Source organism: Hyperolius riggenbachi, chromosome 6 (assembly GCF_040937935.1).
Source record: "Hyperolius riggenbachi isolate aHypRig1 chromosome 6, aHypRig1.pri, whole genome shotgun sequence".
In the NCBI taxonomy this organism is placed as follows: domain Eukaryota; kingdom Metazoa; phylum Chordata; class Amphibia; order Anura; family Hyperoliidae; genus Hyperolius; species Hyperolius riggenbachi.
The window spans coordinates 294,573,350-294,601,014 of NC_090651.1; the positions used below are offsets into that span (position 1 = coordinate 294,573,350).

Sequence of the window (27,665 nt, forward strand, 5' to 3'; positions counted from 1 at the left end):
TATAGAATGGCAGTGCTGGCACCACCCATCCCCACAGCAAGTGCCGATAGTATGCCCTGCAACACAACAATTGCAGATAGTATGCTCTAGTGATGAGCGAAAATTCCAATATTCTTTTCGCATGAATTTTCACAAAAATAAATGTTAAATTCTATTTCTGAGTGAAAAGTCCAGTGAAAATATGTATTGTAAATGTCCACAGCAAAAATATAGTTTTTTTGCAGTGAAAATTGTTGCAGTAAAAATATTATTTTTCTGCGTTGAAGTAGAAATATCTTTTTTTCCCCATTTTTGAGGTAAAAATACCAATTTTTTGCTGAAACCACAAAAATACTAGCCTTTTTTTCTATGAAAATTTCTTGAAATTAAAAATAGCATTTTCTATGCGAAAATGACTGATGGAAATTTGCAAGAAACACTGTTAACAGGTAATCGTTGATACTACCAAGGCTCAATGTAATGTTTTATACATCATTTCATGTATACTCTGGCCCCCCAGGAGTCTGAAGTATGTTAACCCGGCCCTTGACCGAAAAAGTTTGGGGACCCCTGCTTTAAGGCATAGAGAGCTGATGCAATGGCAACCTTCCATCATGTCATCATGGTAGCAAACTACAGTGAGGTACAAGACTCCGTTGCAGTCTGAGCCTGACTAGCGATAAGTAAAATGCAGGCAATCACAGACCAACCTATATACCGTATTATATATTCCTGTGGATATTGTCACAAAAAGGACATACAAGAGGTGTGTTTGTGGAAAGAATCTCCAGCCAACCACCTTTATTTTGAAATATCTTACCCAAGCCCCAGTAATTTAGGTAGTTCCAAAATTAACTGGGAAGAGTCTGGATAGGTGCAAACTGTGTCTGGTGCTTATACCTGTAATACATATCATCACATGTATTCACCTCCACAATCAAAGAATGCTTGATGGATTCCTAAAAAGCAATTTCTTACCCATTGTTATTACAGTACACCTGTAACAAAAACAAGTGCTCCTATGGAGTACTTACCTTCCAGAAGGGGGAAGCCTCAAGATCCTAGTGAGGCTTCCCCGTCCGCTGTAGCCTCGGGGATCTAGCACTGGCTCCGCCGAAAATGGCCCCAACAAGCACTGTGCAGGTGCGGCAATATTTACCTACCGCGATCCAGCGCAGGCACACTAGAGGCTTTCTGATGGAAAGCTACGGTGGAAATAGCCGAGCACGACTAGTTCTGCTCTACTGCACTGGTGCGAGTCACCTGCGCAGTAGAGCGGATCCAATCAGGCTCAGCTGTTTCCACCTGAGCCTGATGGGAAAGATGCTGCTGCGCCTGTGCAGGATCGGGGTAGGTAAATATTTACCTCTGCGCCATTCAGGGGCTTCCAGCGCCAGGACGGATAAGAACTGGAGAAGCCTTATTAGAATGCAGAGGCTTCTCCCTTCCGAGGTAAGTACCCCATGGGGCTGTTTTTTTTTTTTCATTACAGGTTTACTTTAAGCAGAGTTATATGTATTAGAAAACACATGGAATAGAACAGAAAGTATAAAAGTGCAAATATATGAATTGTGCTTACTGCAGTTTTACTGCAAAACCATCAAATGGCAGACTGGTTGTAACCAATGGACCAGTTTATGAAAGTCCCATAGGATCATGGAGGAGGCATGCTAAGTAGCAGCAGATTATCCAGGCTCGGTCTACCTGTGCTTCCATGTTCTGTGGGTATACAGACTTCAAAAAGCGGAAGTTTAATGCTTTGTCTATGAGGCTCAAGAGGCTGAGGACCTGTCTACTCATTTCTTGTTGCTGGTGGGTAAGATGGACTGGCACATTCTGCATGAAAGCTGGAAGGTGTAAAGGTGTGATATTCCCACCAACCATCTCTTCTTGTGGTTGTCCATCCATTACCTTAGTAGCTACTCCAAATGGTAAACTAGATGAAAACGTCATGTAACCATTAGGGGAGGCAATGGCATAGCCACGCCTTAAATAATGGTTCCTGGAGGGGTGTGTGGAAGCGGGCTTAGTGCGGTCTTTGGCCTGGACTTCGAAGAACAAGTCTGTGCAGTCCATTATAGTGCAATTGAGTCCTTGATGCTTTACCAATCTCTTGGGTTCAAAGAGCTCTAGGTATCTGGCACTGTACAGAATAGGGATCTAGAAGTAGATAGCAAGAGGTTAGTATTTTAAAGTCAAACAGCAACTGTCTACTAGTTCAATTCTATTCGGTATAAATACCATCATAGCATATTGAATTAACACACAGAAGTGTGTGTGTGTGTGTGTTTTTGTAAACACTACTAAAGAGCAGGAGTGTATGATGCAATGCTACCCCAGCTTTCCCAAGTTGAATTGATGCTCCTCTCCTGTTTCCAGTGATAAAGATAAGCAAGGCACTAAATACGGATGAGTTTTACTTTAAAGACCCACTTTGACAGTAGACATATCTTACAGATCTAACAGCAATGAAGAAAACCTCGTAATGCTAGGTACACACCATACAATTTTATGGCAGATTTACCTTCCAGATCAATTAATTTCAACATATCCAATCTGAATTTCGATCGTTTTTCCGTTCAAAATTCAGATCGGACATGTTGGAAATAATAAATCTGGCAGGTGAACCTGCCAGAAAATTGTATGGTGTCTACCTAGCATTAGATTGTTAAGACTGTAGTGAAATGAAATGAAGATAGCTCTATCCATTCACTCAGTGAAATCGCAACTACACTGAGCCCAGGAGGGGGGCAATCTCCTTTGTATGTAGAATAAAGTCTAGCTACAGTGAGGGAAAGGGAACAAATTGCAAGCAAGGTGCAAATTGCAGCACAACCGAGTAAAACTATTTAAAATAAACACATGCTGTAGCTTTAAATATATATTTATTACATACTTACCTGGCTGTCAGTTCCTCTCAAAAGCTCACCATTTGCTTCTAACAAGGGTTCCTTCCAGTTCTGACAAGATTTTGTCAGAACTTAAATATATCAGTTGATGTCAGTTATAACTGAAAGGACAACTGATGTGCAAGGTAATGCCCATGTTTCCCTATGGCTTAAGTGGGTGATATTACAGTATAACAGTGTGCTGACCAGGAAACGGTTATGGGTTAATGGCCATTTTCAAAATGGAGGAAGAAGAATTCTATTGATCACAGTGAACAAACAAAACGCAGGTGAGAAGAAAGTGATTGATGAGTACACTACATGGGAGGTAAGTATTGCATGTGTAGGTTTATTATATTTTGACTTTTAACCACTTCAGCCTACAGTGTCGAAAATCGTATGCATCCGAGCAAAGTTCACCTCCCATTCATTCAACAATAACTTTATCGCTACTTATCACAACTGATCTATATCTTGTTTTTTTCGCCACTAATTAAGCTTTCTTTGGGTAGTACATTTTGCTAAGAATTATTTTTTTCTAAATCCATTAACAGGAAGATTAAAAAAAGAAAAGGAAAAAATTCGTTATTTCTCAGTTTTTGGCCATTCTAGTTTAAAATTAATACATGCTACCGTAATTAAAACTCATGTATTTTATTTGCCCATTGGTCCCGGTTATTACACCATTTAAATTATGTCCCTATCACAATTTATGGCACCGATATTTTATTTAGAAATAAAGGTGCATTTTTTTTAATTTGCGTCCATCACTATTTACAAGCTTATAATTTTAAAAAATATAATAAGATACTCTCTTGACATGTATATTTAAAAAGTTCAGACCTTTAGGTAACTATTTATGATTTTTTTTTTTTTTAATTGTAATTTTTTTAATTTATTTATTTTTATTAAAAATGTATTTGGGTAATTTTTGGTGTGCGAGGGAAACAGATAATTTTAAATGTAAAATAATGTAATGTAATGTAAAGAATGTATGTGGGTGTAGTTTACCATTTGGCCACAAGATGGCCACAGTCAAAAGTCCTGGAGCGTACGATCACGCTACCGGGAACTACAAGGAGGCTGTGAATTTTTTTTTTTTTTTTTGCAGAAATACAGCACTCTCTGATTAGAAAGCGTCTGTTTTTTCTGCAGGGGACTTAGATCGGTGAATGGGAATTATATTCATTCACTGAAGGTGGGGGTGGGGGGGGTAACGGCAGGCAGCAGGAGCGCGCGCCTCAGGCAGCGGCAGCTGCACAGTCTATCTGGACAGATATATCCGTCCAGATAGACTTAATATACAGTTCAGGTTTGCTTTGAGTTAAATGGTTCTTCTGCAGTGCAAAAATTAATTTTGCTAAAGCAGTAGAAAACAGTTATTCCATTCTGCACTGGAAATAAAGAAATAATTGAGCTGTAGCCAGTACTGTTTCATCTTTTTAGGCTCGGTCGTTAAAGCTCTCTGAGTTTAATATAAGGAGACACCTGGAGTAGTCTGAAGGCCTTTCCTAAAAAACAAAACAAAACACAAAAAGACAGATCCCAGGAGCCCCGTACAGTTTAGTAATTGGTTACACCAAGTAATATCACTAGGTATGAAGGAGAGGTATTCACAAACAAGGGTTACAACACCATCAATCGCATACATACAAAATAAGCACTGACATATTGGCATTTGCTGACTATGGCCTGGTGCACACCAGAGGAGTTTTTCTGAGCGTTTTGAGTTGTTAAATCTGCTGCTAATGTTATCCTATGTGTCTGTGCACACTGGAGCAATGAGGTTTTGTAAAAAAAAACCCATAGCATTACATTGGGAAGAGCTTTTGAAACCTCTAAAAGCTCTTCCCAATGTAATGCTATGGGGTTTTTTTTACAAAACCTCATTGCTCCAGTGTGCACAGACACATAGGATAACATTAGCAGCAGATTTAACAACTCAAAACGCTCAGAAAAACTCCTCTGGTGTGCACCAGGCCTATGGCCCTGTCACCATGCCACCTGGACAGGAGGTGAAGTGAGACTTCCTTAGTGAGGAGACAATCAGTAACAGATCTAACCCTCCTATACCCTTATCCAAAACTGAAAAACATTTTGGCTGGGGTTCCTCTTTAAGATGACTTGCTATGAAGAAACTTTGATGAGTAGATTAGCAGGAAGCTGTATAGCATGACAACCTCTATTGATGCTCTACCATTGCTACGTATCTAGCTTTAATATTGGTAATACTCTGCTGAAGCCACTAGATGGCACAAGCACTGCACATGTGGAAATAATAAGGGTGAAAAATGAAAAAAAAAAAAGTATTTTCTGCATTTACGCCTATTTTTATCCTGTAATAAGGCTATAAAACTAAAAAAATTATTGGAAAAAAGATTACCCAAAGAAAGCCTATATTGCCCCCACACAAAAAAACCCCAATATACCATATATAGTATCAATTTGATGGCATAGGTAATAAAAATGTTATTGCTGTCGGTCAATGACGATACCGCTGAAATGTCAAAATTGTCAGGAATAAAAACCCAGGAATGCATAATAATGATGATTCGATTTGCATTCTATTACTATGAGTATCAAGAACATTTTCTCCTCTACACACTGATTCAGGAAGCCCATTCTGGCCAATGGTCACATATCACAAAACGTACCTGAGTAAGCCTTGCATGTAGGAGGTCTGTCCAGTTCAGCCAGTAACGAGAAACAGTGGACTCTGATACTCTGAATCGGAAGGCCAAGTCCTGAAGCAATAATCCTAAACGCAGCCTGGTCAGTACAAGGAGGAGCTGGTCTTCTAAACACAGAGCACTCTGAGGTCCCACCTCTGACCTCTTGCGAATTTTACCAGCACACAGTTTCTGGTCTGCAGTCAGAAAGCTAAGGAAGTCTGTGAGATGTTCATGGCTGTCAAAGCCTGTGTAGAAGCGGACCCACTTGTTGTCATTTTTTATGCTGTCCATACAAAATCCCCCCTCTTCTCGGTTATGTTCCTGAAGTTTCACTTGCTGGCCCAGATACAGAACGGTTCCAGAACTTCTTTCCAGTTGTTCTTGTAAGTCTCTGTTTTCCTTTTCTAGACTCTCCTTCTCCCAAGTCAAGTTTCTGATGTCCGATTCCAGCTGGGATATCTGCTGGCCCATATCAGACGTCAACATCCACTTCTCATTCTCCCACGTCTCCTTTATTTAGAAATAAATGCATAAAATCTGCTTAGTAAAAATTTAAACTTTGATTTACCACACATGTTCCAGTTTTCAATTTGCCTTCTGGAGTAACCACAAAGACCCCATTCATATGAGCTTTTGAAATATGAAGTATAATGAGGAGAATCTACGAAGACAATGGGGTAAATTCATAAAAGGCTGTGCGGTAAAAAAAAAATCCGGTTGGGAAAATACTGCATTCGGTATTTTAGACTTTTGAATGCTAATTCATAAACATTTTCACCGCTGCGATAGAAATGCATGGAGTTACCTGTTGGTAACATGAGAAGACTAGCTGGCTGAGTTGTTACATTTGCTGTTCTCCGAGCAGAGACAGCATTACAATAAAAGAGGCATCCCAACTTCAATTTAGATGCCCATGTTTTGCTATACTGCCTCTGCTTGCCCTGAATCTGCTCTGAATCTGTCTATTAGTCTTTCTAAACAATCTATTTAACCTCCTGAGCGTTACGCCGCTCAGGAGGTTTTGTTACTGTATGCCCGATTAATAAAATTATTGTCCCAAATGACTGTAAACCATTTAGCTAGCACTAGGCTAGCTAATAAATGTGTTGGGCACTAGGGCTGCACGGTTTTTCAGTTTAAAACCGAAACCACGGTTCGAGGCAAGACGATCTGCTGATCGTCAGTACCTTCGGTTTTTCGGTCCGCTGTCTGTAACATCTTGCTTCTGGCTCTGCTGTGCGCGGATTGGCCAGAAGCAGTGAATATGTATAAGTGTTAATGAGCGGGGGGCGGATCCACTAGAGCGAGCGGCCGGGCACATGGAATGACGGCAGCGGTAGGCGGAGCTGTATGCTCTGTACATCTCCGCCTACCGCTGCCATCATTCCATCGTTAGCCAGTGATCGGTAATGCTGTATGATGTGCCCGGCCGCTCGCTCTAGTGGATCCGCCCCCCGCTCATTAACACTTATACATATTCACTGCTTCTGGCCAATCCGCGCACAGTGGGGCCAGAAGCAAGATATTACAGACAGCGGACCAGGCAGTGCAGGCCGTGAGCCAAGTCTCCCCCCCCCCCCCCACCCAAAGTGCGAAAAGCAGGAATAAAAAAAATAAAAAAAATAAAAAAAAATCGGGGGAAAAAAAAAATCGAAATTGCAATTTGAGAGAAAAATCGCAATTTCGATTTTTTCCTAAAATCGTGCAGCCCTATTGGGCACCCCCCGATCCCCGCCACGCCCCCGTTTATACATTACCCAGCCTGGATCCAGCGATCGGCACAGCTTCCCTGGACAGCTCCGGTCTTCACTATGGGGAGGATCGCACATGACGTCATGCGCAAACCCGATCCTCCCCATAGAGACCGGAGCTGTGCAGGGAGGCTGCGCGATCGCTGGATCCAGGCTGGGTAAGGTATAAACGGGGAAATCGCGTGGGATCCGTGGGTGCCCGACACCTTTACTAGCTAGCCTAGTGCTAGCTAAATGGTTTACAGTCATTTGGGACAATAATTTTATTATAGGGGACTCCTGGGGCCACAGAGCGGTATGCCCGACAGTGTCGGGCATACCGCTAAGGAGGTTAATTGCCACAGCTTAGAAGAACTTCAAGAAACTTTACACATGCCATGCTTTGTGATGTAAAAGCTAAGTACTAGGTAAAGTCAGCTTTTTTCTGCATTACCGAATGCGGTAATGCTTTATGAATCAACCCCAATGCCTTCTTACATCAGTCTATATGTCCTATGGTCAGGTACTCTTGGCCCAGACAAATATCATCTACAGTGGAAGCAAGAAGTTTTAAATCAGGATGATACCATTTATTGGCTAACTACAAATGAATAAGAACAAACAAGCTTTCGGCCTTGCAGCCTTCGTCAGGTTTACATCATCTACAGTGGATGAGAGCAGAGGAGGCCTCCTGTTGAACAGAATACAATAACTGGCCTAAATATCCAACGTGGCTGATTTTTAAAGACTGGGCAGAAGATGCTTTAACACATAAAGACACTTTCACGTGCTGCAATCATAAATGGTTATTCAGGACAACAATAATTTTGTGTCTCTACACAGTTTAAAGCCCAATTAAAGAGAAACTGCAGTGAAAATATCACAATGAATAAAATTGCCTTTTTGCAATCTTCATTTATAGATTTAGTCAGTTTTTGCCCATTGTAAAATATTTCCTCTCCCTGATTTACATTCTGAAATGGATCACTGGTGGCGACACCTTTAGTTCTGCCAGGTGATCTGTACGGAGTGTTTATTTACTGAGAGTTCTATGCACAGAGGGAGATGCTGCTTGCTTAGCAGTTGGAAAAAGACGTTATTTCTCACAATGCAATGAGGTCCACAGACAGCAAGCCATCAGGACCTTGGTCATGACATCACACTGTGGGAGGGGTTTAACCACAATATCAACCATACAGAGCCCCCCCCCCCCCCCTCCCAATAATCTATTCAAGAAAAAGTAAAGGTTTCCCATGAGAAAGGAGGTATCATTGACTGGGATGAATTTCCTCCCTGGGTTACAGTTCCTCTTTAAATGCAAAACTTACAAGTCAAATTCTGAAAGTAATCATGTTTAGTGTAAATGATAAGCACTAGCAGATTTGTTTCCGTTGAGCATGGGTATTTCATAACAACGTTCGATCATAGATCTGCTAGTAAATTAATAATAATAGTGTTTTTTTACTGCCTGGGGACTCGAAGTACTGTGGCTGAAATTGGTGGTGTTGGGCATGGCTGAAGTGGGGGGTATATAATAAGTTGCTGGGAAATGTTCAGTGTATTGTACAGTAAAAGTGGTGTCCGTGTTAAAATATATTGAGAAAGTAAAGTAATTATAACTATATTTCAGATCATGAGACAGAGAAATAAAATTGCCATATGTCTTTTTTTTATACTAAAAAAAAAAAGTGTTATGACATTTATTTATTTATTCAAGTATTTATATAGCGCCGACATAATACGCAGCGCTGTACAGAGTATATAGTCTTGTCACTAACTGTCCCTCAGGGGGGCTCACAATCTAGTCCATGGTTATCGCCTTACACAGTACATACTGTACATCAAAAGAATAAGTAAATAGAAATAAAGAAGCATTGCTACTTGCTAATAATTCCAATGCTAGGTACACACGATGCAATTTTCTGGCAGATCATTTCCGATCGATTTTCCAATCAATTTTACGTTCACTTCTATGGAAAATTGATTGGAAATTCGATCAGCAATTAGATCAGACATGTTGGAAACAGTTGATCTGACAGTAAAACTGTCTAATACTGGGAATACAGGATGAGATTTTTCAGTCTGATCAATTTTCTGATCGTTTTTCTTATACATTTCCATTCACTTCTATGAGAAATCGATCAGAAAAACGATTGTAATTAAGATTGGACATAAATTATCTATAGAACTATCTATCAGCCAAAATATCTCATGGGGTATTCCCAGCATAAAAATTGCATTGTGTGTACCTAGCATAATGAACTATCCTATGTGGCTTGTGGAACAATGGAACAATGGAGGATAAATAGTACACTATGCCTGCAAACATTTGTTTGACTTTTTTATCACCCCAGTTTATTTGTTGTGCCTCTGCATACTTTTGAATAGGAGGCTGAAGGTGCGTACACACGCACTACTACAGAGAACAACTGGTCCATCAGACCCTCCCGCCGGGCGGTCGTTCTCCCGACAGTAGTGCGTGTGTACAGTCTGTCTGCAGACTGATAAGGCTGTTTCTGAACGATCCGCTCAGCGTAAGGTTGTGTTCCTACTTGAGAGGAGAATGGACATTTTTTGTCTGTTCTCCGCTCATTGCAAAACTGTCAGAGAAAGGCTCCTATTTTATAAATAGGAGCCTTTCACACTTTTCACTCTGCAACGGATCCGCAAGATTCATTGCAGAAAGCAGACCGCACTTCTGTGCAGTTCTCAATAATCCTGCACAGGTGGATGTGTTAGCCTACGGGGGTAACACATTTGCCCTGGGGTCCAGCCATATCAAACCGGACCATCGAAGCGTAAAGCACACTATCCACTCCCGCTGGCCACACATGATCCGGCAGCAGGTGAGAACCGAACCTTATGCTGGGAATACACGAGTCGACCCAGAGGCTCGATTAGCCGCCGGATCGATTCCCGCCGCGACCCCCCGGATCGATTCCCGCTTGTCCCCGTGGGCGCTCCCTTATCTTCCGCTCGATTTCCGCTATTGTCCGCCCGCAGGTATCAAGCGGGGAATCGATTAATAAGAAGAAAACGCACCGTGTATCCCCAGCATAAGACATAGATAAACCAGGAATTTGGTATGTGGGAAACTTTGGCTGACATTGTAGACCATGGAAGTGTTGAGCAAGGCATGTAAAACTAGTAGGCGTGATGAAAGGTGTTCATTGGTGGGCTGCTTATGGAAGGGGGATTGGACGTGGGCGGTGCTATGCTGAAAGATTGTGATGTGGCATAAGAAACAAAATACCAGATGCTTACAAGGCAGAGATTGGAAGTCACATGCATGGACCAGGACAGAATTTGTAGAGGCATGTAAACAAACACTGCACATAGAACAAAAGGAGGTAAGGATGGGGGAAGGGGTGAAATAGACAGTTTGCAAGGCTAGTATGTGTCTTCTGTGTAGCTTCTAACCTAACATGTAAGTAAGTAATGTAGTATTTTTGTTTTGTTTTGTTTTTTACATTGAATTCTTTGTTTTTGCTTCTTTAAGAAATGAATTAGTGTTATGTGGGCTTTGGTGTGTTATTTCTGTGTTTTTTTGTTGTTGTTTTTTAAGTTGTTGAGGTTTTCTCTTCAATTAATGACAACTATGAATGAATGCTGACTGTTATACTGTATAGAGAAAACGAGAGTTCAGCAGTACAATATTCACTGATGAGCATGTTGTTGTTTTTTATTTGTTCAGTGGGCAATGTATGTTTTGTTCTTTTGATGATGAAGTAAATTAATCAGTAATGAATGCACTCAATGTAGTGTGCTGTGCGTTTTTTTAGATTAATAATGATGTAACTAGTGTACAGTATATTATAGTAGATTCCCAACTAACCAGCAGTCTCAACCCACCAGCACAAATTGACGGTTACCTGACATTTAAGCTACCCATAGATTTTTTTGCTACCTTGGTCATCTTTTTATCCTAACTCTATCTCCACTCGAATAGTGGACATTGCACACCAGGACCCTTGCCCACTTGCTTTGCTCACTGGGCTTTGGTTTGGAAACTTGGGTTGTTCTGCTAAGGGTAGCAGAGTTTTATAGGAGGTGTAATAGTCTCTAAGCAACAAGTACTACACAAGCATGTGCAGGACTACAGGGTAGCAATTTTTCTATGGGAGCTGAAAATCCATACAACACCTGGCAGTATTCACAGTGGTGAAGGCCAACTTCTTAGGCTATTTGTGGGCTCTGCTGTGCTTAAAGAGATTCTGTACTCTAAAAAGCTTACAATAAAAAGCATAACATTTTATTAATTATGTTCTCCTGGGCCCCTCTGCGCTGTTTCTGCCACTCCCTGCTGCTGTCCTGGCTTGTAATTGCCAGTTTTAGGCAGTGTTTACAAACAAAAGACATGGCTGCTAAAAGCTTGTGATAGGCTCTGAGAAGCTCAGTCTGTGACTCAACAAGAGACTGCAGGGGGCACGAAGAGGGTGTGTATAGCTTCTATCCTATCACAAGCTGAGCTGCACATTCCAGCCTGAGTGCCTGAGCCCGACAAAGCCGTCAGAGGAAAGAAGATTAGATTATATGACAGAGATAATACAACCACTGTGCAACTAGGAAAGGCTGCAGTAAGACAGACCACATTAGAACAGGTATAGGAACTTATAGGATAGAAGAAATAAGGCTGAACATTTTGTTACAGAGTCTCTTTAAAGCTGACCTGAAGATATGTAAAAAAAAACAAAAAAACAAACAGTTTTAGGCCCCGTTCACACCTGAGCGTTTTGCCGGCGATTTCGGCAAACCGCTCAAGCGCTGGCGCTTTTGAAAGTGCTAGTGCAATAGAAACCTATGGGCCAGTTCTCACTTTGGCGATTAACGCAAATCTCCCCCCAAAAATTGTATCCTGCACCATTTTCAGGCGATTTCCCGGCGATCGCGGTTAGTGCTATAGAAGCGCTAATCGCAAAAAATTGCCCCACGTGTGAATGGCGATTTTTTGGGCGGTAATCGCCAAAAATCGCCAGAGCAAAATGCTAGCAAAAGCGCTAGCGTTTTGCGATTCGCAAGTGTGAATGGGCCCTTACTTTCCTGGGGCTTCTGCCAGCCCCCTACAGCCGTCCTGTGCCCACGCCGTTTCCAAACGACCCTCCAGTCCCCCACCACGGCTGTTTCTTCACCGCCGACTTACAAGACGACGGCAACTGCGCCTTGCGCATCCCTGGCCGCGCACATCCACACACGCACTCCCGTCGCCAGGGGTGCAGCATGAGAAAATCTCTACTGCACCTGCGCAGTACGCTCCTGGTCCCAGGAGTGAGAACGAGGACACGCCCAGCCAGGACCATGCAAGGCGCTGTGCGACTGCCAGAAGTGAGCAGCGGCGAGGGAACGGAGGATCATATGGAAACAGCATGGGCACAGGACGGCTGCAGGGGGCTGGCAGAAGCCCCAGGTAAGTGAATCTTTTTTTATTTTATTTTTTTACATATCTTCATGTCCACTTTAAACACCAGGTTCCACGACTCCCCTCCCTACAGTATGTTTTTCTTTTTGAACAAAATGTTATTAATTTTAGTTACAGGTTATAACATTTACAGTGCAATACAATACTGAAACAACGTGGTATTTTAACATTTAATACAGAGTTCATGGTATTTATATCGAGTGGGGTATAGTACTATATTAGCTAGGCCCATTTTTAACATTGCTTCTCCATCTGCCAGATAACAGAGACTCTACTGTATTACTGTAGCTTTCCTGTGACTCATGGTACCATAGATGATGGTTGTATGTGAGTTTTTTTTAATGGGCAGTATTGATGTTATTCATGGTTGTAATGATGAGTTAGCGTACAGTTATTTAATATTTACCATTACCATATGTCACTTAATCCTGGTTGGAGGTAGATTAGTGTATATAACGTATCTTTGTGTGCGTTTATAGCATGTGTGTAAAAAAATGTCCGTTTTGAGTTGTAGTGTGAACCAAGCCTGAGGGCTCTCACCCTGGTAGTTCCTGCTAGCAGAGTTAGGGTATTAAGGTAGCCATACACTGTTCGATTTGCCATCAGATTCGACCAACAGATAGATCCCTCTCTTATCGAATCTGATCAGAGAGGGATTGTATGGCTACCTTTACTGCAAACAGATTGTGAACCGATTTCAGCCTGAAACCGTTCACAATCTGTGATGGTGCTGCTGCCGCCGCTCCGCCCGCCCGCATACATTACCTGTTCCGCCGGCGCGACTGCCCCCGGTCACCGCTGTTTTGTCTCCGCTCTGGTCTTCGGCATGCTTCACTTCTTCCTGCCCGGCAGGAAGTTTAAACAGTAGAGCGCCCTCTACTGTTTAAACTTCCTGCCGGGCTAGAAGAAGTGAAGCATGCCGGAGACCAGACCAGCGCGGAGACGGAGCAGCGGTGACCGGGGGCAGTCGCACCGGCGGAGCAGGTAATGTATGCGGGCTCTATTGCGTCGGTCGTCAGGCACTCGACCGCCGCTAGCGACGCGCTCCCTACCCGCGGGCGATCAACGGTAATTTTCCGCACGGAGCGATCGACGATATAGATTGAAATTCGGCGTGCAGCGGGAACGATGTGACAGCAGATTCGATCCCAGTGATCGAATCTGCTGTCGATCTGGCGGGAATCGGCCTAGTGTATGGCCAGCTTTACAGTTTTTCACCTGAACTACAAAGTCCCACTTCCTCATGCAGACACATAGGGGTGTACACACTAAACTGTGTTAAGCAGGATAAAATGCATAAAGTCTACCCTCACAATGAGTAGAGCAGAATACAATGCATTGCTCTCTACTCATGAGTAAGACTTTACGCATGTAATTCTCCTTAGTGCATAAACACTATAGTTTCCATTGTAAGGGCTGGTTCAGACGGACGCTTGCAGAGCGTTTACTGCCAGCGTTCAGGGCTTGGTGTTAAACGCTCCCATTCAAGTGAATGGGAGCGTTTGTACCAAGCTTTCAAGCGCGTTTACACAAACGCGGTGTTTGGGTCCCGATTTTCCCTGGCGTTCAAGGAGCCCCTGGAAGCTACATGTAGCTTCCAGGGGAGGTTAACCGCGACGGGTAATGTTCCCCTACGGGAAGAAAAAACGCGACCGCATCCAAACGCACACGAACGCTGCTGAACGCGACGCCAGCAAACGCAACGCCTCCAAACGTCCGTCTGAACCAGCCCTAATGCAGATTAAGAAACACAAGACTGGGAAAAGTATTCTGACATCTTCTGTCACACCTAATTGACCCACTCAGCAACTGAATACAAAGAGCAGTGTTGAGGTTTGTGAGTTCATGGAGTGGAAGTCTAGCACAGTGTCTATAGGCTCCTGTGATGTAAATCCAGGCCTTGGGCCGGATTTTTCTTAAAGAGACCCTGAACTGAAAAGTCAAAATAACCATACACAGGTCATACATACCTCTCTATTCATCAATCTCTTTCTCCTCTCCAGCGCCCCAATTGTCCACTGTGATCAATGGAAAAATGGCCATTACCCCATAACAGCTTCCTGGTCAGCACACTGTAATATCACCCACTTGAGCCATAGGGAAACATGGACATTACCTTGCACATTCAGTTGTAACTGACAGCTGCTGATATGTACCTGCCAGCAACTGGTATATTTCAGTTCTGACAAAATATTGTCAGAACTGGAAGGGATCACTGTAAGAAGAAAATGGTGAGCTTCTGAGAGGTACTGACAGCGAGGTAAGTATGTAATATTCATTTGCAGCTACATCATGTGTTTATTTTAAATACTTTTACTCGCTTCAGGTTCCCTTTAAGGCACTGTAGGCTCATGCCTACAAGCACCTGATGATGGAAAGGTGGCTCACTTCCCTCCCCGAGTGCCTCCCTCCCTCCTACCCTATGCAGAATCCCAAGTATAGCGTAAATGAGAGGTTACTCACCCAACTCCTGCCATTGATGAGATCTCCCTTCGGCTGAAGGCATCTCTACCTACCTAATAGTTGGGGGCGCCTCTAGCTACTTAATGCTGAGGGTACTTCTTGCTACCTAATACTTAGGGGGAACCTGTGGCTGCCTACACTGGGCAGCAGAAAAAGTGGAAAGGTAACAGCTGGGCCAGCCAGCATACTTATGGTGAGATTTGGCAGGGGTTTGTGAATTGATGAAGGGTTAAGTCTCAGCTGCCATAACATCTGTGCCTGATGGTAAGACATACATAGATTACAGCGGGAAGCACATTTGGCGCAGAAAACATGGCTCTGTCCCTCACTTCTATACACTGGTTATATTCACATATTATCCTGATTGTTGTTAGAATTTACAATGTTCAGTTTTGGGTTTAGTTATGCTTTTGCCCAAAAATACTGAACAGCAGTGATGTGCTCCCAGATTACCTGGAGTGCATGGCATTGTATCTCTTTAGCATTCAGTTCCTCTTGCAGCGATTGGAGAAGCTGGCTCTGCTGATGAGTTATCTTCTTCAGCTCCCTCACCATCTTCTTCAGGAGTTTAGGGTCATCAGGTACGCAGTAGTCTCCGTGGTCATGTACAACATACTCATTCACTGCACCCGGAGGCTGGAAGGTTTTCTCACTTGCTTTCTCCATCATCTCAGCTGCCAAAACCAAATCTCCAATGCTGGACTGGACTTCTGCTCAGGGAAGGGAAAACAAGCTTTTATTTACCGTGTCTGATTTGGTTAAAGTAAACCTAAACTAATGGGATCAAGGAAAGTGGGGTTGCAGACTTTTTTTAAATAAAATACTGCTTGCTTGGCTGCTGTGCTGATCTTCTGCCGTTCTGTGAACCACCGATTCAAACTTAGTATGCAGATCTGGTGACCGACTCAGCACTGGCAGAATGCTTGCTCTAATGCTACGTACACACATACGACAACGATCGTTCGTTGTGAACGACGAACGATCTTTTAATTGACGAAAGAACGATCTAAGTAAAGGTAGCTTTTAAAGGTGTGTAACGATCAGATTGTTAATTAAAGAGAACCAGAGACGCCGGACATTGAAACAGAAAAAAGATTTCATACATACCTGGGGCTTCTTCCAGCCCCATAAGCCTGGATCGCTCCCACGCCGCCATCCTCCGCTTCCTGGATCCGCCGGTACCGGGTCCTGTCACTTCCGGCGGACGCGGCCAATTGTCCACTTGATCAGGGTCTCCCTCCATATCAGCGCCAAAATATCACCAGATAGCAGCCTCTATTTTCATCTCAGTTGAGGTCTACTTTAATGGTGGATTACGATGAGATGTCACAAAGGTACCCATACACCATTAGACTTTATGTTAGAAATAGTGAATCCAGGGAAAATCTGTTAAAAACTCAAGCACACCTGAACCATGTCAAAAAAGTTGACTTTTACTTTCCTAGGGTCTACTTCCGGCTCCCCATAGTCTGTGAGGCTCCTCACGTGTTTTTGGGGTCCCCTCCTTTGTGCCACTGTCCCCTGCACCCCCCCTTCCTAAAAAATCTCCAGCCTGGTGAACGCCCCCAGCAACAGGGGCGTGATTGAGGAGGCACGAGGACGGGACCATGCTAGCACAGTATCCGAGACCCAGTCCGATTGGAGATTTTTCTAGGGGGACAGTGGCACAAGGCAAAAGACCCCTAACACACTGAGGGGCATCAAAGACTGCGGAGAGCTGGAAGAAGCCACAGGTTGACCACACGCCTTGAGAAAGGGGGACCCTGCAAGGCCCCCGAAACAATTATCGTTTTTTTTGTGGATATGTCTGCTCAATAAAAAGAGCGTGATTTTTGAACTATTTGAGAGTGCTGGTATACTTGAATACAGACTTTGCCTAGTGGTTTGCCTATGCCACAATACCAAGCACCCACCTTTTCATGGTGTGCCCAACCACACTTTTCTATACAGGTAAGTAAAAGTCATCTTTTGTTACACGGTTCGGGTGTGCTTTAAAGGCTCTCTCAAATAATGTTTGGTAAGTTCATCAATCAAAAACGATAAAACTTTACACTGGGACCTATGGCTCTGTAACTATACTACTGAACCTAGAGTACTAAACCATACCCTATAAAAACTGCATCTTAGCAAGTAATGCTCAGTGAGGGCTGAAATATTTCTGTACGTTTAAAACCACAAAACACTGGTTCACAGGACAGTTAGGACCCTGGAATCTGCCACAGACCGGGACCCCTAAACTACCATGCGATACCCAGAGGGAGATACAAGGTATCTCTGAACCTCTCGCCTCCAGGGGAATCCCCCGCACTGCCTCTGAACTGAATGCTGACTGCAAAACACAAAAAGCAAATGCACACTCCCAGCTAGCACATTCCTACCTTATATCTGATCAGCAGACGCCCATCAGGTGCAATGGTATACAACCTTTGTCTTTGATACCATTACACCTGATTTGCGTCTGCTGATCATATATAAGGAATGTGCTAACTGGGAGTGTGCATTTTCTTTTCCGGTTTTACAATTGTAATAGTTTTATTTGGTAAAGAATATAGACCATTGACTTCTGTTGAGAATCACTAATCCTGATTATAATGTCTAGGAGAACCCATGGAGAAGCATGTGATCAGTCTGGTCAGGTGATAGAAATGTAAGGTTCTGATTTGCTAGTTATGATCATGTGCTAAAGCAAGATGTGATCGCAGCAAATCTTTGCAAATCTATCAGCTGATCAAACAAATCACGTTTGTCAGTGAGTTCTAGAAATGACCATCACAAACAGGATTCTAATGCTGGTATCCCCACTACAAGCAGAGCAGCCATAATGAGTGTGCCAGTGGGGGTTGAATGGCTACTGTTCCTTGTTCCTACATCAGACTCTACCCCTGCTGCCTGCCACCATCCTTCTACTTGCCTCAATCTCCTCCGCTGCCTATCACTGTCATTCAGCTTTGGTGTTGTTCACAACCCACAAAGAGGCTGAATGAAGGTGTTGGGCAGCAGTGGACAGCAATTTTACCCTAGTGCAGTGCTCAGTTTATACTCAGAACGGTTTCTGTTTAGTTATATATGGTATTATACATAAATGCAAATAAGACATTAATTTTTCCAGGAGTAAAAAGCACTACAATTGGCCTACCTTCCCCCCCACCCCAATCACTCTCACTTACAGTACATAGTAAAAATCTGACAGATTTGGACTAGTCCATCTCCTCATAGCAATTCTCAGCATTTCCTTTATTCTTTACAAAAGCACTCCCTGGAATGGATCTATACAAAGGTGCCAGCTGGCCTCTCTAATCATTTGCACACTATTTTGGCAACTGGATTGCGAAACTGCTGTTCCGCTCGTGCTTTAACTGAAGAAAATCCTGAGGATCCTCCAAGACAAGTCCAAAATTTGCCCAAACTGTCAGATTGTAACTACCTACTAGTAAGTGTCAGTGACAGAGGAAAAAAGTAATTTATCGTGTCCGTAGTCTGCTCACTCAATTGGGCCAATTGAGTCCTGCTCCATAAAATATTTGGGAGTACTCTCTGATATATAAACAATGTTCCATCCTTAACCACTTCTCAACCAGAGGGTTTTTCACCTAAAAACCACAGCAATTTTAACATTTCAGGGAGGCAAGGGTTAATGGGGGTATAATTTATTTTAAAAAAACCTCACTGATGCTGATCACTCACTAATGCTGTGTTAGTTATCTGAGATCGGTACTTATCCGTTACCCGGGCGCATCCTCTAGGTGGCGACAAAACTCCACCAGAGTTGCATCTTTCCCTACTATCCATGTCGGCCTGGAGGGGGAATAGTAATTAGCGCCACCTGCCGGATGCGCCCGGCTAACGGATAAGTACCCTGAGATCCTCTCACGAGTGATCTCAGTAACTGTAACAGCATAGTGACTGATACAATGTTTACACACAGTCTGCATGAATGAGCACTGTCATTGGCTTTGTGAACACATGTTCACATCAGCCAATCACGGACCAGCGGGTGCCCGACGCGTATGCACTTCCGCGTGCACGCGGATGCAGGAAAATAAACAGGAGTTGCCTATCTACGCCCCCGTGACTCAGGTGAATTTTAAAGGGGCGTAGATAAGCGTGGCAGAGGTTGTTAAGTGGTTAATGCATTTCAATACAGTTTTTATACACTGCACTATCACTGTGCCACTTTTAAAGCTTAGTGCACCAGCAAAAAAAAAAAAAAAATCTTCTTTTCCCCATTTTTAAATGTAATGTTAAAGGGCACCTAAACTGAGAGGGATATGGAGGATGCCACATTTATTTCCTTTTGAACAATGGACACTGTCTGGCTGTCCTGCTGATCTTCTGCCTCTAATAATTTTAGCCATAGGGAAAACAGGTTGAGGGGGGTGCTCAATCCTACTATAGCCATAGACAAGACAAGACAAATAACATTTATATTGCGCTTTTCTCCTTGCGGACTCAAAGACCTTGAACAAGTATGCAGATCACATGTGTTTGACTGAAGTCTGACTAGATTAGCTGCATGCTTGTTTCGGGTGTGTGATACAGATACTATTACTGCCAAAGAAATCAGCAGGATGCAGGCAACTGATATTGATTAGCCTCCATATCCCTCTCAGTTCAGGTCTCCTTTAAAAAGCAGGAGAACAGGATTTCAAATGTGTAGGTTAAAAAATGGTGGCTAAATCTCAGGTTGCCACTCTTTATAAAAGAGCCCATAAATACTTTCACACCTGCTTCTTTGGACATCTGAGAAGCGTAACTTTGGGCTTTTTTCTTGCTGCTCTTTCCATCCTTGTTCCTCCTGTTCAGCTTTCTCTTCTGGATCCCCTTGTCTTCTCTGACCTCCTGCTCCACCACATAATCCAGACAACTGATAGTTGATAGTTCAGCATCCTAATTGTAAGAAAGAAATCAGCATACCGTAGTTAAAAAATACATTGAGTCCCAAAATACTCTCACTAACACAAAAAATATTGAAAAAATAAATACATTTACAAATAAAACAACATAAAACTTTTCCTTCAAAAAAGTTTTGCTTCTGTATAGTCCGTATAAGCGGACTATTCTAAACTTTGTCAACATAGGCTATCATTCATAAAGGACCAGTCGGTAGTGCGGGAAAACACCGTTCTTCTCCGCAACCGGTACTTAAAGAGAACCCGAGGTGTGTTTGAAGAATGTGATCTGAATACAGAGGCTGGATCTGCCTATACAGCCCAGCCTCTGTTGGTATCCCAAACCCCCCTAATGTCCCCCTGCACTCTGAAATCAGACATAGATCAGAGCCGCTCTGTGTGGCTGTGTTCACATCTGTAGTGTCAGTCTTGGCTGCTCCCCCGCCTCCTGCATAGCTCAGGTCCCTGCCCCCATCCCTTCCCTCCAATCAGCAGGGAGGGAAGGGATGCAGGCGGGGACTGGAGTTCTGCAGGAGGCGGGGGGAGCAGCAGACTGACACTATAGAGATAAACACAGCCAGCTCTGACAAGCTGTTTGTCAGCAGCACGGCTGTGATTTATGGGGGATTGCAGAGTGCAGGGGGACCTTAGGGGGGTTTGGGATAGCAACAGAGGCTGGGCTGTATAGGCAGATCCAGCCTCTGTATGCAGATAATAGTCTTCAAACCCACCTCGGGTTCTCTTTAAGACTTCTGGGTGGTCATTCATAAAGAAGTTGCCTGTTGCGATAGAAGTGCGGAGGTTTTCTGGAGGAAGCTGGCGGTAGCGTGGCGGAAGACATGCGGAAACATAAAAGCTGCCCGATTCCCTCTGTGCGCTCCTCTGTCTGATGCTACTTGGGAGGTCCGTCCCATTCATTTACAAGTAATCCGCCCGCCTATCGCTACTGTCGAGCAAGCGGTATTTTCCTTCCGCATACCGCTTGCTCTAATCTTTATGAATGGACGTGTTTGTAACTTTTTCTAGATAAATCTAGAAAAACTCCGCACAAGGCGGAAATGTTTCGCTCTGCACGGGAATGTAAGCTTTTCATGCGGAAAGAGCCTTTATGAATGGGGATTTTGCTGAGTGTTCGGTAAAGTAACCGAGATTAAAGGGAAGGTTCAGGGAGGGTGGAGGAAAAATAAAAATCAATTTCCACTTACCTGGGGCTTCCTCCAGCCCGTGGCAGGCAGGAGGTGCCCTCGCCGCCGCTCCGCAGGCTCCCGGTGGTCTCCGGTGGCCAACCCGACCTGGCCAGGCCGGCTGCCAGGTCGGGCTCTTCTGCGCTTCAAGTCCTGGTACTTCTGCGTCCCACGCCGGCGCTCTGACGTCATCGGACGTCCGCCGGGCTGTACTGCGCATGCGCAGTAGTTCTGCGCATGCGCAGTACAGCCCGACGGACGTCCGTGGGACGCAGAAGTACCAGGACTTGGAGCGCAGAAGAGCTTTATGAATGATAGCCATAGTGTTTTCATTAAAGCATACCTTAGTCCTCATGTAAAAACGGTGGGTAGTTGGCATGTATAGTGGGCTCTAACCCCCCCCCCCTTTATGATGCACCGACCCTCAGAAGCTACTTCCTGGTAGGGAGGGTCGGCAAAGACTGTGCAGTCGCTGCCTGGCGATGTGCGTAATTTGATCGCATGCCCGCGGCCAGGAGAACTTTGCGCAGGCGCACTACGCAGTTGTGACGTAGTGTGCCTGCAGAGAGTGCTCCTGGCCGCGGGCGCGCGATCAAAGGATGCGTGGCATCGGGCAGCGCCTGCACAGTCTTTGCCGACCTTCCGGACCAGGAAGTAGCTTTGGAGGGTTGGTGCATCATAATGGAGGGGGGCGGAGAATGGGGGGGGGAGCGGTGGGCATGAGGACAGCCCACCACCCATGCCTGCTCCCCACGGTTTTTACATTTTTATGAGGACTAAGGTATCCTTTAAGGCCCCTTTTACACTTAGTGCGGTGCAATCCTTAACGTTTTCACCACACCGTTCTTGAAGCATGAGCCCCTCCCAGGGTTACCACGCACGATGCAAAGGTAACTCTTGCAGTGATGGTACCGACCGCACCACGTTCAGGGTGATAGACCCATAGGGCTATCACTACTTTTACTAAGAGATGCAGCGATTTTGTGCGACATGATGTACTGCCACAAGTGTAAAAGGGGCCTCAGTAGTGCCATGCCGCAGCTGATCTAGAGTGGAGGTACATGATAGCCAAACTCTGGGTGCCATTTAATGAGCTCAGCTGCTGCCTCAGTCAGAAGCTCCCTGGCGCCGAAAATTACTCAGTCAGTGCTGCCAAGCCAGAAACGACATTATGGTCTTCGACAGTGCCCAACAAACTAAATGGACTGTGCGCCCCAATGGCCCCCCTTGCCTTTTACACGGAAGTCTGAAGTACGCACTTGTTGGGCAGTCAAGACCATGAGCACCTTTTGGCTGCAATTCCATGCAGCCGAATGGCAGTGTTTATAATTAAGACATGCAGTGGCAATAACCATCAGCAAAAAAATTGACATGTTGCATCAGAGCATGGCCGCAGTTGTGTTCAAATATGATTCCTTGGGGGTGGGGCCATCTCCCTTGCAAAGCGCAAGCAAGCGCCAGTCAGTGCACAGAAGCAGCTGACAGATGATGAAATTCACCACCTTTGGCCTTCCATGTTAACGGGATGGCAAAAATCGCATTTCACCACCTCACAACCATGTGCGTGAAATATCCAACCTTGTGTGAGTTATCCAACCATAGCCCTGATTCATGAAGCTGCGCAAGCTACAGGACACATGCGTGAGGTAAATACAGGGCTGCACACTTTGCGTGGTCACACTGCGTAGAGTGCCTTCCTTAGTTACGCGCCTTGTTTACCCATTAATGCATGCTCCTGGGTGCTGTGAAGAATTACAATGGCGATACTTCACTAGCGCGGCCGGGCTCTATGTTAATTAGTAGCGCAATCGTGATACTTCACAGCACCCAAGGCACGCTATGCAGCACGACAACGTGCAGTCCTGTATTTACCTCACGCAGGTGTCATGTAGCTCGCGCTGCTATAGTACCGCAGCTTCATGAATTAGGGCCATGTCCCATGTTGGCCATCATTAAAAACACAACATTTTGAATCAGGATGATACTATTTATTGGCTAACTTAGCTTATATAAGCGGTCTATTTTAAATGTTGTCAGCATACATATTCAGGTATCATAACACCCGTTATAGTTGACAGTGCTAGTCTAGTTGAGGGGACCCACCGGGAAACCTCACAGACAAAACAGCCACTCACAACAATTCGGATGTGTACATTAATTTGTAAGAAATATGGGACCCAGCTGCAAACACTAAGGCCGGTTTCACACTGCAAACTGACGGTGAAGTGCAGCAGCCGCACCACCATAAACAGGCAGCAGCCGCACCGCCCCGAAAAGAAGAAAGCAGCAGCCGCACCGCCAAAAACAGGCCATTGGGGAGTACCGTGTTACTAAGCAGTATACCCCATCTCGCCAAGCAGGAAGTGACGCGCGCTTGTGGTCACTTCCTACTTCAGGGTATGCGGACGTGCATGGAAGCATATTGTAAAAATACGCTTCCACACAGGCGCGGCACGCTGGAAAGTTTTTTTTTAATCCCTGCATCGCCAGAGACTAACATGACTTCCCGGCCAACACGGGTTTTGGAGGTTTGTCAGACCGAGGACTTCCGGCGGACCGCATCGCGAAGCAGGTAATGTGTTTTCTTCCATAGGTTTGCATTGGAGTGCGGTAGCAGCATGTCAATTTGATGCACTGCACTGCCCCAGTGTGAAAGGGCCCAACGCTAATATTGCACACAAAAACCCTTCATCCTTTGGGCTACAGGCAACCAAATAGGCACCAGCAAATCACAATCACATTGCCGTGAGCAGAAAGTGGATGTCGGTCCACTCAACTAGACTAGCACCTAGTTAAATGACAAATGCTACCTACCGTACAATAAATTGTTCAAAAGACAGCAGGGCAATTGCATAAAAATACTTGCGTTAGTCTACTTTAAAGGAACACTATCCATTAACGTTTTTTTTTTCAACCTGGGATTGAGAGATGTATACAACCTGGTAAATAATGATGTATACATTTTACTTGCTCATCTCTTTTGTTTATTGTATCAAATTCCTTTCACTCTTAACTGACGCAAGTCTGCTCTAATCTGACTGCAGAGTGAGCCATGAGGGGAGGGGGAATTCCCTCACAGTCCACCTGTTAACCCTGTGTCTGGCCTAGTGCACACCAGAGCGGTTCTGCTGCGGTTTGCGATCCGCTTGCGGGTGCGGATCTGCTTGGGTAATGTATTTCAATGGGCTGGTGCACACCAGAGCGGGAGGCGTTTTGCAGAAACGCATACTCCCGGGCTGCTGCAGATTTTGGATTGCGGATGCGTTTCTGCCTCAATGTTAAGTATAGGAAAAACGCAAACCCCTCTGAAAAACAGCACTTCAGAGCGGTTTGCCAGGCGTTTTTTGTTACAGTAGCTGTTCAGTAACAGCTTTACTGTAACAATACATGAAATCTACTACACCAAAAACGCTTCCCAAAACCGCAAAATGCTAGCTGAAACGCTACAGAAAAAGCGTTTCAAAATCTGCTAGCATTTTGCGGATCTGCTAGCGGTTTTTGGTGTGCACCAGGCCTCTCTGACTAAAGTGTCTGAAGAGAGCAGAGGAAATGTAACGTATTATAAACATTTGTAATTGTCTGTGACACCACAGCTTTTCATACTTTTTTTTGCTTTGAGGGAAAAATACTCTGTAGCCTGATATGCTAACACTGGCTGTGCATTGAAGCAGACACCCCTTTTGAGAATGATTTGTTCCAATAGAGCTAAATCCTACACACAATTAATTATTATTATTATTATAATTAATATTTAACATGAAAAGTAGGAAAATGTTTACACAGCTACTTAGACATGGATTTGTACATTGTCATTATAAAACACTTGGTTTGATACTGTTCCTCTAAGGGACAGAGCAGGAAACTTCATAGGGAAATTCAGCTAACGTGATTGGGTGGACGACATTCTCTTGAACTGCTAGGTTTCTAAGGTTGTAGTAAACTACGTCCACACTATTTGGACAATCACGACGCTTTGTACTGTAAGAGGGGGCTGGGATTAGAGAACTGTTCCCTGCTGGGTCTCCTAAAGTAGACTAGTGCCAAATTATGTTTGTGCTTTTCCAGAAAACCTGTAGGGGGGGGGGGGGGGAGTGCCTCTGAGGGGGTACTTACCTTGGGAAGGGAAGCTTCTGGCTCCTATTGAGGCTTCACCCGTCCTCTGCCGCTGGCAGGATCTAGCGCAGAGACCCCCAAAATGTCTCCAAGCCAAACAAAGTGCCTCGCACAGGCGCACTAATGGTTTACCGCTCGGGCTCCGGTGAAAATAGCCATGCTCGATCGTTCCGCTCTACTGCGCAGAATCAGCCTCGGCTATTCTCACCAGAACCCCGAGCAGTAATCCGTGTGCACGCCTGCACAATGCGCGTCACAACATTGTTTTGCTTGAGGAGCTCAATGACTACTGCGCAAGATGCCAAAAAGCCTTTGTCGGCATACTTTCTGGGGGTCCCGGCGTGGGACTGGTCCTTTCTATCCTGGTTCATTTTCCATTAACATTTTAAAATTAGTAATATATCAATTTAAAGGATGTGAATAAAGTTTAGAATCAATCAAACACACTTTAGTAGAGAAATAAATATATTTACATAGAAAGAGGGGCAAAGTCCTGAAAGAGGGACAAATGAGGAGGAAAGAGGGACAGGGCTCCCAAAGAGGGACAGTTGGGAGCTATGGCTACTGTGTCATTTATGTGGCAGGGAGTAAACTTTAGCTGAATGCTGTTTGAAATGAAGGCAGATAGACATTGAAGCCTGTGTGGACAGCACTGGTAATACAACTTCAATAGTCGGGGAAGTTCTGCAGCTTAGCTGCCCAGATATGACAGCAGAAAGCAAAGTGAGCAATAGTTGTGTTAGTAGCATCACACACGCTCGGTGCTGAACACGCAATTACCTTGTGAGTTAGATGACAGCAGCGCTCGGCGGCGGGCGGGACGGCGCTGCTCTCCCCTGTCACATTCTCACAGCTCTCATCCTCGCAGAGCGCCTCCATGCCTCGCCTGCGGAGACTGCACCTCCCTGCAAATAACAGAAATTACTCCACCTGTCTATCAGTATTCAATATATTTTAAATGATATATAAAAAAGTAGAAAGAAATACTGTTGAAAACAGGTTGGAGCAAGAAGTCGGAAGTGGATAAGAGCCTCGCTTCGGAAACAAAATGGCGATCGTGAACCTACCCTATAGGTATCAGCTTGCCAGGACAAAAGATGGCGCCAGTAGTTTGACGTATGGGCAAGGGGTTGATAAAAGGAATGTGAAACAGTGAGGACAAAATCCGGTAGTCAGTTTTGATTAGAGTGTGAGCTATGAAAGATATTGACAGGTATAGAAAGTAATAGTGAATTATTTATTTAATCCATAGTAGCGAAACTCTAACTTGTTTAACCCCACTTCTACAGGCATACCTCACCAGGTCACATAGTGGCAGTGCACATTATATAATTATCCTATATAATGATGAGCAAGGGTCTCTGCTTCCCCTGTCCCTATGTTCATGCGTTTGCTCTACTGCGCATGTGTAGCACGGACAGCCGTTGGGACAGGAGGAGAATGGGCCAGGGAGCTCGGGGGCGTGTGCGCGGGTGGACATGTGCGCGTGCGCATCATGCGGGTGAATGCACACTGACATGCGGCGGTGGTCACAGGTGGGAAGGAGACCTAGAGCCCATTATATTAACGGGCTTAGGTCTACAAGTAATATATAATGGGAAGCGCACAGATCGAACAGCACCATGCATGGTTTGAAGATGCTTTCATCTACAGTGCAGTTTCCAGGCAAAACAGTTCTCAGAGCACTCACTAGAAACTGCAATGACATAGCGATTTCAACAGCAATTCCCAGCTGTTTTTAGAGCAATTTTATTATTGTATCAGCAGCAATTGCAAAAGCAATTGCGATTTCAAATTTTTTTTTTAGGTGGTACCTTGGTAGTAAAATTGCTGTACAATTGCTCTTGTGCAGCTATTGCATAGCTATTTTGCAGCGATCCTATAACATTGAATCAAATTGCAATTGCAAAAATGCTGCAGGATGAGTGATTGCGATTTTTCTAAACTGCAATTGCTCCAGTGGGCTCATCTCTCTCAGTATTGAGTAGCCCCCAATATAAGTAGCTAGTTGTGACCCCCAGTATTAAGAAGCTAGATACAGCCCCTCCCCCCCCTTATAGTTCACCACAGAAGCAAAAAAAAGATGTATTTCCCTCAGAATAGGTGGCTGGGTATGACCCTGGTATTGGGTAGCCAGAGCCCTCCCCATCATGCAGAGATCACAGCAGAGCAAGGTGTGAAGTAACTCACCTCACTAAGGTGGGACACCCGCAATCCATCTTCGGCTCCCTGGCCTCCATTTACTACAGTGTCGTCAGTTATCACCTAAATCACTGGTGGTGGTGGGTCACGTGATGACTGGCGTCCTGCTGCCATGGAAACAATGGAACA

General features: G+C 44.4%; 2 protein-coding genes across 6 annotated transcripts in view; one reads left to right on the top strand and one right to left on the bottom strand.

The window, feature by feature from the left end:
• Positions 1–746: 746 nt before the first annotated feature.
• Positions 747–26,646, bottom strand: LOC137521612 (uncharacterized). 3 transcript variants are annotated; one of them, XM_068241086.1, is made up of 6 exons: positions 26,630–26,646; positions 26,115–26,239; positions 19,873–20,035; positions 15,602–15,858; positions 5,522–6,049; positions 747–2,139 (listed from the first exon to the last, which is right to left on the bottom strand). In XM_068241086.1, the coding sequence occupies exons 2-6, from the start codon at positions 26,211–26,213 to the stop codon at positions 1,615–1,617; spliced, it is 1,572 nt and encodes a 523-aa protein (XP_068097187.1). In that variant the 5' UTR covers positions 26,214–26,239; positions 26,630–26,646; the 3' UTR covers positions 747–1,614. The 3 variants fall into 3 exon arrangements, with proteins under 3 accessions (XP_068097187.1, XP_068097186.1, XP_068097185.1); XM_068241085.1 differs by lacking the exon at positions 26,630–26,646 and adding an exon at positions 26,402–26,436; XM_068241084.1 differs by lacking the exon at positions 26,630–26,646 and adding an exon at positions 26,322–26,381.
• LOC137521613 (sulfotransferase 2B1-like) overlaps positions 10,548–27,665 on the top strand; it is a 121,116-nt gene continuing 103,998 nt past the window's right edge. Inside the window, exon 1 of one of the 3 annotated variants that reach the window (XM_068241088.1) lies at positions 10,548–10,619. The gene's annotated coding sequence lies outside the window, so the exon portion shown is untranslated. Of the gene's footprint in view, positions 10,620–26,389; positions 26,409–26,504; positions 26,548–27,665 lie in introns of those variants that run through there. The other 2 variants (XM_068241089.1, XM_068241091.1) reach the window with 2 other exon arrangements.